At 46.2% G+C, this 14,796-nt stretch overlaps 1 protein-coding gene across 6 annotated transcripts in view; it reads left to right on the forward strand.

Annotated features, from left to right (window-relative positions):
* The window catches only part of ARHGAP26 (Rho GTPase activating protein 26), a 2,045,367-nt gene that overhangs the window by 944,423 nt on the left and 1,086,148 nt on the right, over positions 1-14,796 (forward strand). For all 6 annotated transcript variants that reach the window (XM_086931644.1, XM_086931645.1, XM_086931643.1 and 3 more), the window contains exon 13: positions 13,911-13,976. In XM_086931644.1, the coding sequence (XP_086787770.1) occupies positions 13,911-13,976 (66 nt within the window). The remainder of the gene's footprint in view (positions 1-13,910; positions 13,977-14,796) is intronic.

The following is a 14,796-nucleotide window of genomic DNA, read 5'->3' on the forward strand; positions in this document are numbered from 1 at the left end:
TGAGCTGTGAAGCCAGTGTCGCTTGACATGACTCTAGAGCCTCCAACTGCTCCAGTCGCGCCTGCTTTTCATTCGTGCGATAACTAATCTCAACCCTGCGAACTGTCCGTTTTAGGGTTTCCCATAGAATAGTCTGAGAAGGAGCTGTGGGGCAATTATCCTCTAAATATGTAGTGACTGCTATGTGGAGCATAACCTGGTATGTCTGGTCCTGAAGGGGCCACTGTGACATCCGGCACCGGAAGGGGGTTTACAGGAGAGGGTGTGGAACTGTAGTCTAAGCGGAGAGTGATCGGAAAGCCCACGGGGCAGATGGGCTACTCTGGAGAACCTGTGAAGATGTATCTGTGGCGCAAAAAAATAGTCCAGCCACGATTGTGATCCATGCACCGCGGAAAGATTGGTATAGTACAGGCTGCTGTACAGGAGGAGTGCCAGGCTACAGTGGAGGATGGTTCATAAAGCCTATAGACCTGTCTTGAGGAGTACCCACTGACTGCTGACCTTGCCCAGTAGTGCTTGCTGCCCTGTCACTTGCCCCCTGAAGAAGAAAGGAGCACTACTACAAGTGCCAGGAGGTGAGGAGTGCCACCCTGGTGCCCCGGAGGCTGATGGTGGGACCTGGCGCCATATGGGCGCTGCCTTAAAAGTGCCCGGGGAAGAGGAGTGTCTGCCCTCCGCAGCCCTGGGCTGTGGAAGCGCTATATCTCTGTGGACTGTACCCTAAATAATAAGCGCAGGGTCACCTAAGCGCTGCTTCCTCAGAACTGAAAAGAATTGCCACCTGCTAATAGAGCAGGCCTGTCTAAGTGCTAGACCTGAAGTGTCTGCTGCCCTCCTGCTGGTGCTGTGTCCCTGAGGCGCTACATTGGAGGACCTTGCCACCTGAAGCCAGCGCTACCCCACGAAGATCTGTGTGCCTGCTGGCGCTGTGCTGGTGCACCCCTGCTATGCCTGAGGGGCACGGGCTGCTTAAGATCACCGCTGCTGCCCGGGAGCCGAGGAGAGAGAGCGCCGGGTGGCCCGGAGGAACTTTTTATTTTTAAAGCACCGAGGGAGCCAACCCCGCGTGATTGCGCCATTATGCTTATTTGAATAAAAGCGAGTGCCTACCCCGCGCTTGGAGACTGCCCGGAATCACCGCCGCAGCACGGGAGCAAGAAGGAGAGTGCTGCGTCTTCACCCCAGCGGGAGCCTACCCCGCGTTATCACTGCCAACGTGCGTGTGTGCCACGCGTTATTCTTCACCAAGAGCGGCTGCCTACCCCGCACGTCGGAATTGTCCAGGATCACCGCCGCTGCTGGGAGTGCTGGGAGCCCTGTCCGGCCTCCCCGGTGATGACAGGAGAACGTTATCGTGGCGGGCCGGAACCCGGAAGACGCCGCGCCTACAGGCTGCAGCCTTCACTCGAGCCCCGGGTCCCAGGAGGGGGCCCCGGGTGAGGCCAGGTGAGGCCTTGTCGGTGGCAGGGGCTCTCGTGAGCAGGGGAGAGCCCCGCCTGCTGAGCACGGGAAGGAGCAGGAACCAAGAGGTGGCGTTGCGGGGCTCCCGTGGTGACGAGGGAGCCCCGTGGTGGCAGCAGAGCCAGCGGCTGTCTGGAAGAGTACGGAGGGGAGTCCCAGAGGCACATTGGCGGTGCCTGCCCCCTCCGCCTTGAAGAACCGGGGAGACAGGAGCCGCGCACAAGGAGCAGGTGAGTGGGGCTCTGTCTGTCTGCGGTTGGGGGGTGCGTCGGGGCACAGGGTCGGTGCCCACCCCCGGGACCAGTGTTTTGTTGTGGGGGCTCTCCCAGGCCTCAAATTAACTTTGCTGGGCGCAACTGCCCCGCTGGACAGTGGGCAGTGACAATAATTGGGGGCACGCAGAGTCAATACTGGCAAGGCCATGTCGGACTTAATGTAGTTGAGGCCCAGGTTGCTGTCTCCTTGATGCCCCAGACTGGCTACCTAGTGGGGCCTTGGTAATTTGAAAGCCCCAGCGGAGGGACGTCCCTGTTTTTCATGCTGGCCTGAGTTCATCTACACAGCTGCCCCGCAGGACAGTGGGCAGCTGCAACGACCTAGGGCATGGTTATGTGTTATTGCCCTGATGTTCTAGGGTTATGCAACAGGGGATGGTATTCCTGCCAATTAGATTGATGCAAATGTACCCCCGCCTAGGGTTATGCTTCCAGACTTGGATCTGATAGGTCGGATGTTGCGTATGAGTTTTCCCTGTCTGCCGCCTTTACGCTGAGGTGGTTTAGCCTCATGCATTTATGCTAATGATGTTCCCTCAATGTTCGTGGTGGTTATACTAGGGATGATGCCTCATGTTTAGGCCCCATCATATGTCTACGGTGTTGCTCAGATTTTATGCACCGGGGATTCATGCTACCTGATACCTATACTGATGTGCCTAATGTTTATGCCTGCTATCGTGAGGGGGGGGGGACAGCTGTAGCAGCGATGAGCAGCGCAGAAGTAGATATAGTGTCAATCCCACCTGTTGAATGTTCTATGGCGACACACTCTCTAATCTTCTCCCTGCAGTTCGACTCCGCCAGCCACAGGGACCAACTCCTTTCAGTCCGTGCCAGTCTGGTGATTGCAGGCCTACCCACGCACACTGCACCACAAGATGGAGTCCCGCAAATAGGGGGGAGAGGTACCCGCTGCGCTCTCTACCGAAGTGGGGGCTCTTGACCGTCCTGTGGCGCCTCACGAAAAGGCAGGGGCAGACCCCCCAACCAGACCCTGCGTCCAGACGCCTCACTCACCGGCGGGGGGGGCATGGGGGGAGGGATCTAATCTAGCACGCCAGTCACCGCGCCCAGTCTGGCTCAGGCCCTGCAGCGGTCTTCCGGGGCCTCACACTCTGCTCCTACAGTGCTGCAATGGCATCCAGGCCAGCCAGGTTCACAAATGATGGCCGCTTCTTCAAAGGCGGGTCCGACCGGGCCCAGTATCACTGAGGGCACCGGCCGAAACTCCGCAGCACCAGCTTATCAGGCCGAAGGCCGCAGCGGGCATTGAGTCGGCCCAGCTGGCCCTCCGACCAGGCTGCCGATTCCTTAGGCAGAGACCCAAATCAGTGTGGGAAAAAGGGCCACGGCGCCCCCGCTTCGGATCAGGGCATGTTTGAATTTATCTGTAAAAATCAGTAAAAACGGAAAACAGGGAGCCTTACTTATAATCCACTTTCCAACATTGAGAAATAAAAATTGTGATTCTATGGCATTCATTGGGTTGCAAATGTCCTTTGTGCCAAAAATTCATTTAAAAGTGCAACAAATATGTACACCAAACTCGCACAAAAAGCACCAGCTGGACCCATGTCATGTAAATGTAAACATAATATATATAAATCGAATATATGAAGTGCAAAAATTAATTACATCTTAGTGCAAATGGTGATACTTCTGAGGGCTGTTCAATTTTCTGCCTTGTCCAATGTGGAGATGGAAAAGTTGATCAAGGCACATGATGACTTCCTGTGGTGTGTAGGCGCAAGGGATATTATTCCTGGTCGTAACTGGTCCAAGCATTGAAGTCACCACAGGTCTTGCTTGTTAACTACCAGGACCTTTTGGTGAGACACCCTGACTTAATGCCTTGGGACAAGCAGCCAGAAACATGCAAGGATTTGCAGTGCACCAGGCAAAAATAACATTTTACTTGCCGGAGTGCTTCCCATGCTCTGAGGTAAGACATTTTTGTGCCTTTTGCATTAGTTTGGCCATTTCATCGGCCCTTATTTATATCAATATTTGTGTGGCACAGACTTGCCTTTTAACAGCAGCTTATGAAACAACTGCCTTCCATGTTGCTAACAGGAATTATGGCACATGACCACACAAGACCAGTAAGAACAGCCAGGGAGTTCTCTGGAACCAAGCGAGTTAGTGTCTACAAAATCTTTACTGAGTTTTACAGTGATAGTTTGGAGTCCTGTGAATGAGGGGATGCTTGCTGGAGCAAATCGTATTACTTTCAAGAAATCAGAATCGGCCCTATGCTCCCTTAAACTGATTTGAAACGTTTGGCGTTTATAGATTTGCAATTTCTGTGTAAGTTAGTTCATTCCAAGTATTTAAAAAGGGGGAAAATCAGGTCTTGAACATAAGTATGTTCTCTCACCTAAGAAAGGCATGTTGCGTCCCTGGTGGGAAGTACTTTTTTGTTCTGCTGGCAGTAAAGCGGTTTGCCAGCACTCTCCCATTATAGCTGATACAGTTGACAAGTGTTGGTACTGCTTCCAGGAAGTGTGTTGGTATTCATTAAATCTGCAGCAGCCCCGTTAAGAGGAGCTAACACTAATGGGATAATGACATAATGAAATCAGCTGGCTTCCTTCATGGCTGTTCACTCAGGGCCCTCCTGCTGCTGAATGTGACAGATCGCCATGAGGTGTGCCTTTGATGATTGGGTTTGGCGCACAAGTCCAAGTAGTCTAAGCAAAACTGTACTTTGGCGAATGCCGAAAGAAATCTCCGAAGTCCCGCTCGAAGTCTAGAGCGTAGATCCGTTCCCGTTCTTAAAACTGTTCCTATAACCGATCTCGGTCGTGCTCCAAGTCTTTTTCACTTGAAGCGGGAACCAAAGAAAGCCAAGCTGGATTTGTCTAAGAATTTCTGGGTCTATTGGCAACAGTGTAACAAATTGTGACCTTTAGGAACGCCATGTTGTGAATTTTTGGCACCCTTGTGGTTTCCTCACATGTGCCTTTGGCCCCCAAATGTTCCGTGTTGGCTTCCTGTCTGGTGCATCCTTTGCATCATATGTGCACTAAACCTGCCTTTGGTTCCATACCAAAACCGAAACAGACTTCCATTCTGGCACCAAAATCCATTCCAGTCTCTGCAACTTCGACGCCGGCACACACAGATGCTGACTCCATTGATCCAACTCTGAGCCAACCCATCCTGGCACTAACTGAGATCACGTTTAAATGCTGTACCAATGCACTGGGCCCCAGTTCAATCTAAGACAGAACCATGCCTTTTCCTCTGAGCCGCACCCCAGCTCTCTCAACAACTTTTTGTTTCAGACTCTAGTATGAGCCAACCAGCCTTTGGGGATAACAAAGAAGATTTTCCCCAGCACTAGGGGATCATTTATTCATGGACATGCTGGAGGCCTGTGGGTAGAATGCTTCCCCAGACACTGGATGGCGTTCACCCCCTGTATTCCCTCAACAACAGAGTGCCTAGTTTGCCATGGTAATGAGATGCGGTGGAGGTGTTGGATTTACAATTACCAACTTGGAAGTGAAAAGCAATATTCTAACAAGTTTTGTAACCAGGATAAACTTCATCAGAATACTCAGCTACATTCAATAAAGCCCTGACTATCTTAACCCTGTTTCTGTCCAATGAACAGGAAGGTAGCCCAACACCACAGGCCAGCACCAGATGACCCTGATTTCTTGATGCAGCATCCTATACAGATTGTTTTGAGATTCAAGCCTCCACCAGTAGGGTGAACCCTAATTCTTACCCCCACAAGTCCTCCTGACCGAATTTAAACATATTAAAGCATTCAGTAAGCAGAAGTTTTCTTCATCCAGTTTAGCCCTCTGACCAATTAATGCCAACTGTTTGCTTGGGTGATATATCCATGCCTTATGGGACATGGTTGGTGTTATCGTGCAACAGTTCCCAAGACATTTCAGGCCAATTTGGATCACCATCTAGGATGCTCAGGAAGTCTCAAAGTACATCATCCACTCTGTACTGGCTAATATGGACCACTTGGGCAGAGCATGTTGCACTAGTGTGGTGCTTCTGCATCATGCTTGCATGGCATCAATGAGCTTCTGTCTGGATATGCAAGCCTCTTTAATGGACATGCCATTCAGTGGGTTTCAACTCTTCGGTGAGAAGGCTAATTCACCATTGGAACGTCTTAAAGAAAGTCTGGTTATGGTATGTTCCTTATCCCTGTCTACCCCTGTGAGACAATATCCTTAACAGGTTTGCCCCTTTCGAGGCTATTACAGAGGTTGGCATAGCACCAAGGTCCACCGTGCCAGAACAGGTGCTACAGATATTTCCGCCAAAGGTGGTAAAATATATATTTATATAGGTGGGTCCTTCAGATCGTCCGGCATGGCTTTACCCTTACATTGCTTTTCGACTCGCCACATCTTACACCCACATCAGAACATCTTTTTGAGGAGGGCCTGTCCATCTTGCTCCTAGAAGGGCAGGCTCTTTTTATTAGTGGAGTCATAGAGAGGGTCCTGTCCCAGGATATAGGAACTGGCTGTTCCTCAGTCTATTTCATCATGCCGAAGAAGGATGAAAACCTTTGTCCTATTTTAGATTTATATCCCAAAACACATTCTTGCGAAAGGACTAATTCAAGATGCTCATGCTGGCCCAGGTACTGTCCGCCTATATTTCTAGGCAACTTGATGGTGGCTTTTCACCCGCGGGATGTCTACTTTAATGTATCTGTCCTGCAGTTCCCCAGATGCTACTTGCAGTTCATGGTGGGCCAGGAGCATTCTCCGCTTGCCATGCTCCCCTTTGGCTTCATCAGTGCCCCTCGGTTGTTCACGAGTGTGATGATGGTGGTTGCTACACAGCTTTGGAGGCTGGGAATCCGATTTGCAAAAAAACAAAAAGTAACCCTTGCCATACACAAGAAAAGGAATTCTGTCCCACACAGGGATCCGGTCAGCCTTAAATGAGGCTGGGGAAATTCATTCTTTTGATATTATGGCCTTCACACACTTAGTGTCATGTTAAATCACTCGATCCACCCAGGTTCCTAAAAACCAGGATGGGCTCAACCATGTTCCAGAGAGCTCTTTGCATATTGATTCTGCTGGGAACCGGAGTTAAAATTATCTCCCTCAGACCAAGGTATCCCTTTATTTGCTGTCTGAGAGGGTACGAGCAAAAATTATATATACTAGGGGGGTTAAGGATATAATGGTCCCATGACCCTATATTTGGTCCAGGGCTTTCTTTAGGGCGTGAAGTCAGTGAAATTCCCAGTGTAATGTAAAGTCACTATTTGGTGATTTGTATGTGAAGTATGCAATCTAAAATCACATTCGCAACGAGTTCAAACCACTCTCCTTAAAGTAGCATCACTGTTCCCCAATTTGGATCATTGTTCTGCTACTGGGGGGGGGGGGGTGGGGGGGGGGGGGGTTTAATGTCTCGTCTATCACCTATTTGCAGACCTGCTCACTCCTGGCTTGTCCACAGTTTTCCCCTGCCTCAACACCTAACTGTTGAATGCTGGCTTGCTAGGGTCAGTTGTAGACCCCCCTCCAGCCGATGGCGAACCTCCTAATATTATTGAGATTCACGATCAGCATTCCAAATTCACACTTGCCTCTTTCTCAGAGATTCCAAAAAGGCAGTTTTTCGGAGAGACATTCTGGATAGAATGGAACTTGAGAGACAACCACTTTTCCGCCACTGCCTCTCCTGCCCAGAGTTCTGAAGAAGATCATGACCGACCAGGCCCAAGTCACCCTAGTGGCGAGTGTGGTGCTCAGAGCTTCCCAGCATGAGCATCTGTCGTCCAATGAAATTCCTCTTCAGAAGTATCTCTTGTCGCAGGGCAGGGTCTTGCACCTGAGCATGTGCAACTTACACCTCCATGCTTGGAGAATGAGTAGTGGCAGTTAAGTGAGTTTGATCTTCCCCAACTATGGGAGGATGTCCTCATCATGCCCGGGGCCCCTTTACAAAGTTAGTCTTTGCCGGGTGCTGGGACAAGTTTAAAGCCTGGGTTGGCACCCGCATATCCACTTCATTTGGAAAGCAATAAGAACAAACTTTTTAATTTGTTCATAAAATCGTAAATGCCCTTTGAACACTGACTCGAGGATATTATCGGCAAATGTAAGAACTCGTCGTTTATCTCTACAAATAGCTGACTGGAGGCAGCATTCACAGTACAAATAATCTGCAGGCGGAGAAATGAGAATGGGGAAAAAACCTTTGAGGATTTCAGCAGGTCTCCTTTCTGTGTGTAATATTAACTCATTTAAATTAAATTTGGAGTGCCTCAAAAAATCTGCAACTGTACAACTTAATTGAGTCTTATATTTCATTAGTGAGAATGCTTTAGATCTCGCTCTCAGGATCCGAATGGATGCCTTCAGGGCGTCATTATTTGCACAAAATAAATATTTTATTTCATGCTAATAAATTCTGAGAGTTGGCTTGCGCTGTGTGGAGAAAACGGAATGGGTTATTTGGACGGGGGGGTCGATGAATGAGCGGCAGTGCTAGTCCCTGAGGGGAGGAAGTAGATCATGTCGGAGTTTTTACAAGACTACAAAGAAAACTATGTATAGTGTGCTTTAAACAATATCTTTTGTCCATCTCCTAAAAACTCCTTTTCACATTCGCTTATCGATTATCAAATCCTTTAAAATTATTTCGAATATACATTCTCAGATATCTATGGAGTGCTTAATGGTGGCATTTGGTCCATTCCTACATATTATAGAAATTGAGCAGATATGAGACCTGACAGGAACGGGGATTACGCCATTGACAGAGTACAGAGATTACGCCATTTGTCGGACACGGAGATTACCCTAATTAGGTAGTGTCGCATATTGTGGCTTAATTAAGCAGCCAGTGCTAGAACCCACGGTATCCATATTAGACAGCCGGCACCAGACCTCTGCTCTTTCTCAAGGACCCGAAAATAAATAAATAAACAATATTCTTGCATATGCTAGTTTACAGTTTTAAATCGCTGCGGGAAAAGATGTGTCATTGCATTGGGCCTAATTAGGATGGCGGTCGAATTTATGTTCGACCGCCATCCTGGTGGAAAAGGGGACCGCCCGACAAGCTGTCTGCGGTCCCGCACCCTGAATCACGATGCAACTGCCTTCAAGGCGGTTGCAAAGTGTATATTTTGTATTGCGGCAGGTGCACACACCGTAGTACAAATTATGGTTCCAGTGCATATCCCTGCACTATGTGGGAGGCATCATGCGATGCCTGCCACATGGTGCACGGATATGTTGGGGGGCACCATGCGTGCCACCCAGGGGCCATATCAGAGGGCCAGGGAAGAAGGGGGCCTGCCACAAGCTCCCAATGTCCCTTTCCGCCTACCTTTTCGTGGCAGGTAAACCGCCATGAAACGGCCGGCGGGATGGGACATTGTAATCCCTATTGTGGTTCCTGGCAGACCCCGCCACTGTTGTAGAAATACAAGTCCCTCCGACAAACCGATAGGCTCCTTTAGCCTGTCAGATCAATAGCGGTCAGTCTCTCTGACTGCCAAACATCGGCCCACCATTCTAATGGGGTGGGCGCTAATCAGTATTAGGATGGTGGTGGGTGGGAGCGCCACAGACGGGCTGGCGTTGGCGGTCCCACCGTCATTGTAATCAGGCCCATTGTTATTCTGACTTGGTGGTGTACATTTTATCGACTATCTGAGGAGGATATAAAGCTGACGTGATCCAGCCAGGATGAGACTCTACGGCCGCAGACGTTCTCGGAGCAGCAACGGTGCCCTTTTAGATGATGAGAATATGTATTCTAGTGCAGTGGGGAGAGGGCAAAAAGGACAGCCATTATACTGTAACATTGTGTATCCACCACATACTTTGCAGATGGAAGTTCACTCCTTTTTTGCACAGATACTCCAAGTGCCTCAGAAGGTTTTGTCAAGCGTGGAAATGAATGTGAAAAACACCATTCCTGTTTCGCTTGATCCGTTTTCCCGCGGGAACAAAATATTAGCAGCACAATAACCATAAAAGCGACAAAATAATAATTCATTTACAGTGAATATTACAGCAATTTTTATCTGAGGCAAAGGAATCACACTTTTTACTAAAAACAATTAAGAATCATCCAAACATATTGATTTTCGCAATTTAAAAACTTGTTTAAAAAACCTTGAAATCAATTTAAATCTGTCTGTTTTTTTGCTAACAATCAATATGCGGTTCAATGCTGCACTCTGCAATAGAAATGCACGATTTCCACAGATTTTCAAACGTGGTCTCCGATTTTTATTAATAACAAAACTAATCTTTCAATTCACACTGCAGGCATACACTGAGAAAATTTAAGTTTTTCTCCACTTCCAAATTTTCGGAAGCTTTTTCTGATATGGTCCGACCTCCTTGGCCTGAAGGCCAGTGCTTATTTTTTTCAGCAAAGAAAAAGTAGGGCCTTAAAAGTTTTCATAGGTGCCCGCCGCTTGCATTGCAGTATGCCATGGATGCTTAGTTTTCATTCCACCTCATGTCTTTCATCTACCACCATGCATTTCCTGTCACCTAATTTCACTCTTTCAAGTTCTTTTCCTTCACTGCTTTCTTCTCCCTGTCAGTCCTTTCCTGCTTCGACTTTCTCCTTCCTACTCACTCTTCTGTTTTTTTCCTTTTTGCTCTGGATCAGAGTATGATGAGTCTTGGTGCTCTCCTCCACTGCTTTAGTGGAGCTTACATTTTTCTTTGTATGCAGTGTAAACGCTTGCCACCACTCAAACAGCATTGTTGGTTACAGGTTAATTTTGTAATGCAATGTGAACTGGAACGTCATAGGTATCACATTTTAAGAGGGTCAAAGGAACAGCCTAGCTCAACAGTGGGTGCCATTGTGAGCCTGGTTAACAAAAGGTATCTACAGCTGTTATTTGCACCTAACTCCAAGAAATGTGTGAACTGTGCGAACATCACAGAAGTGTGCAGTGATATTGTTTGGGAAAATAATGAGTTTATTAACTATGTTCTGACAACACAAACACCACAACAGGAAGTAACATAGAAACAAAAATGTCTCCTCAAACGTTTACAGTAAAACTAATTGAAATGAAACCAGACAATTTCTTAATTCCAGACCATGTCTAAGGTTTTAAGAGTTTTTTTTTAAAGAATAGACTTCTCTAACTTTGGATAATTTGAATAAGTACGTGCCTTCCTATTCTTAAAGTGTCTGCAGAATGTTTATAAATACTCAAAACGGAATCTGTGGGTTTTGACTGCATTTTACATGTTCACCCAATCGTTGACTATCCTATTGCCATAACCTCCTCCACTCAGAATCTGGCAGTGAAAAATGCACCATAATGGGGGAATTCCCATCTTTATAGAGCACTGTGAAATTCCTCTAATTCTTAATTCTGTATCAGAATCTGGAATTTCAAATGGATTTTTTGTGCACCGGTGTCATTTGACTTGTGCGCGAAAAAAATTGTGAATCTGAGGCGTTCACCGCTATTTACTAAGTTGTTGGTGGAGGGAGGAAATTTGCAATCCTGAGAAAATTAGTTTATTGATCTCAGCCTGGTTGCAAATGGAAGTGTCAGGCCTTGTTGGCAACTACTGCCACCCTAACTCACTGAACGTGCCACCACCAGTTTTCTACATATGTCCAGCTAGTGAAAGGCTAGAGGACACTGGCTGATAATGCAGTTTACTGCCTCTTTTTTTAAAGCTTCCTCCCCATAGCAGAGAGGTATGAAATTGCGAAGTTCTTTTTCCTCGCACCTTTCGCGAAGTGCTGGAGAAAACTTTGCACTTCACGAATTTACGACATTTTACAATTCCCTACCTTTGTATGAAAATTGGAACGTTTGCGAAAATGTTGGAAAAGGCAAACTTGTGGAGTGAAATTTGCAGACACATGCTTTGGAGCTTTGAAAAGGTCCTCAAAAGGTACATTTACAGATTAAAATGATGCATACACAGTGCATTTTGGCTGAGCTTGATCAGAGTGAAAATAATCTTGAAACATTGTCTTGCCATCAAGAGAAAATGAACTCGCATCTTCAGAGGTGAACTGGGAAATCATTTTAAAGTTTGAGAAAGGCAGAAATTAAGAACCTGGCTCGGCGCTTGTCCTGTATGGTCTGACAAGCCAAGAAACAGCTGAGCCAGGCATTCCAGACTGTCAGTTTCCCTAAAGTAGTTTTGTCCACACTATGTTTATTGAATTTTCATCCTGACCTGTTATAATGTTAACACAAAAAGTCAAAGGGAATAAAGTGAATATCCGTTTTCCCCAGAGTTGCGAGTGACATACAGATCCATACTTCTAAATAACCACTTATTAAGCACGTCCAACAGCTTCTCCAATTTACGTTTTTCTTATAGTTATCAGTGTCAGTTTTTCTGCCCCTGAACACTGTAGTTTTGCTTCCCACTCTTGCTTATGTAGACATTTGATTTCCAAGGATCGCAAACCTAGTATCCTTGTGCCTGGATTCTCTGGGAGAGGATTACCCAGGACCTGCGCTAGTGTCTTCCCAGCTCCTTCAGAAGGGTTTTACCTTTATGGTGGGGTGCACCCACCATATTATATATATGCAATGTTATATACCGCGACCGCCACAACCTCTCCAGCATGTCTCCAGCATTCCAATATATGTATTTCAATCTTCCCTGTTTGTAATACCAGCCATCCATTACTCTGTAGTGTAGGTCCCTTGTTTTCAGCAATTCGCAAGCTTTTAATAATCTCTTCTAAGGATTTCCCATTGTTTGGGTTGTATGCATGGTACCATTTAAAGAAGCCTTTGCCCCCAGTGCCCAGGTAAATGATGCATTAGAGTGAATTGGTAGGTATGATGCCGGGAAAGAAGTCAGGCACATTCTACTTGTAAGTTTATTCTATATATTGAGGGTCATGTCACAGGTGTACTGATATAAGCATTCACAGGTTGATCTTTTTGATAACCGTAATAAACTCCTCGGCTGTCTACTCACAATTGCATGCTCCATTAACACTCCTGGGATGGCCACTTCTTGCCTAGCCCACTCCATTATTACTCTCAGCTGCAGGCACTTCATAATATGTTCGAAAGTTAGGTAGCGCCACCCCTATAGGCCTATGGTTGTTGTAGGAGTTTCACTGCCACTCTGGATCTTGCCTTTTTCCACAAGAAATCTCTCACACATTTTTGTAGATGTGTAAAAAATCTGTCTTTCATTGGAATTTTTATTTACAAAAGAGAGGAGACCCCTCAAACCAAGGGAACATGGCACTACAAATCCGTAGAGAATAAGAAAATTCCCTTGGAACCAAAAATATCACCTAATGGTTATATCCCACCAGTCAATCCACTGCACTCAGTCACAACCACAAGGATTCAGTTGTGAAAACATATACCACAAAGAAAGAAATTCCACATAAAAGCTCTAATTAGAAATGACACATCTCATTCTATTTTATTGATACATAAAAAGAGAAGTGTAAATATTACAATCTATGTTTATACCCCTCCCCCCCACAGTAAACAATGCAGCACACTAAAAGCACTTCAAATGAAGACACACGAGTTACAGAATAAACCCCTTGTGGTAAGGATCATCCTTTGAATTAAGACAGATCACTCAGGATCGGTGATTAGCTTAGGTTTATTGTTAAGTCCTTGACAGACACCTCATCCACCAAGTGACTCTTCAACTGCCCCTCTTCAATCTTCTAAATTCCGCCCTGGCAACCACCCACATTCTGAATGCTTGCATCATCAATTCTTGCATTAAGCCCTAGCAACATATACAAACCCACAAAGATGAATACATAACACCACAACCCTACTATCAAATAGGAGCACCCTAATGCACAGTATACACAATTCTGTTGCATATGCTGATCCAAAAATTAACATTTATTTATAAAGCGCAACAGCGATATCAAGCCTGAGTCCTGGTGAAATTGATATAACTCATCGCAGTTTCTCCTTGTAATTGGATTCTGTACCTCCGATTGCAGAAAGGTGTGATTACTGCAGGAAAGGTTTGAAAAAAAATCTCCGGTGCCCATTAATAGGAGTGTCAAAGGTTCCATGATCTTTGCTATATTACCTTTTCAAGTACTTAGGATTCGATCATTTATAGTGCTTCAAGTTAGACATCTTGATATTAATCTTAGTCTGTGCAACCCAGAAAACCGTAATATATATTTTTTCTTCTTTCTTAGCTGCCCAGCTGGACAATATTGGCTTCAGCATCATCCGGACGTGCATTCAAGCTGTGGAGACGAGAGGTAGGAAGGCCACTGCGACAGAAGGCGATGGGCTTTGTCAGTCTTGCGAAAATGCCAAGAACTACACAGCTGTGTGTATCAATGTTCATGTTTGCAAATCATTGTATCAGACTGTATCCACAAACAAGATCTGAGGCACTCATTTCAGCTTTCTTTCTCTCAAACATACTCGTGCTCACTTTTTTGTATGTAGGTGGACTGCGCAGCACAAGCGCTGTTGAGTGCCCTCTTTCAGGCACTTTTCTAAGTATTCATTCCTCGCGTGAGCGCATTGTCTTTTGTTCCCTCTATCTTTCTTTCTGAGATCCTCTCGTATTCTCTTACTCTCTCTTTTTCTCACTATCTGATCCCGCTCTTATCCTCTTTCAAAGAAGTAGTTTCCACCCGGTAGCAGAATAATGTTTTAGATTTAGCAGCCCCCCCCCCCCCCCCCCCCCGGCTCTATAATTTTATGAAATATCAGAGCATTCTCTGCCCCTTGATTTAGACAAGCTTTTTCTTCTCCAGTCGGGATTTAATCATTTTTCGCCTTCACAGTATGTGTTCATTTATTTATTTGTAAGTTTTCCATAGTATTGCATGTGTCTTTCTCGTTACTTCAGACTGCTAAAGTTCGGGGGAAATAATCACTCTGTGTTGTGAGCAGTTGTTCAGTGGAGCAGTACCTATCCAGTCGCAACCATTTTACTACAGAGGTGCAGCTATGATAAAGTTTAAGAAGTTCTGGTTTATCTTGTTTTCTGAAGTGTATGTAATGTGGTTCAACTCTCGAGTTTAGGTTCCAGGCCTTCGAAACCAGTGAATCAATTGGTGCTAATTT

The sequence above is a fragment of the Lissotriton vulgaris genome, chromosome 7 (genome assembly GCF_964263255.1).
Source record: "Lissotriton vulgaris chromosome 7, aLisVul1.2, whole genome shotgun sequence".
Classification (NCBI taxonomy): Eukaryota; Metazoa; Chordata; class Amphibia; order Caudata; family Salamandridae; genus Lissotriton; species Lissotriton vulgaris.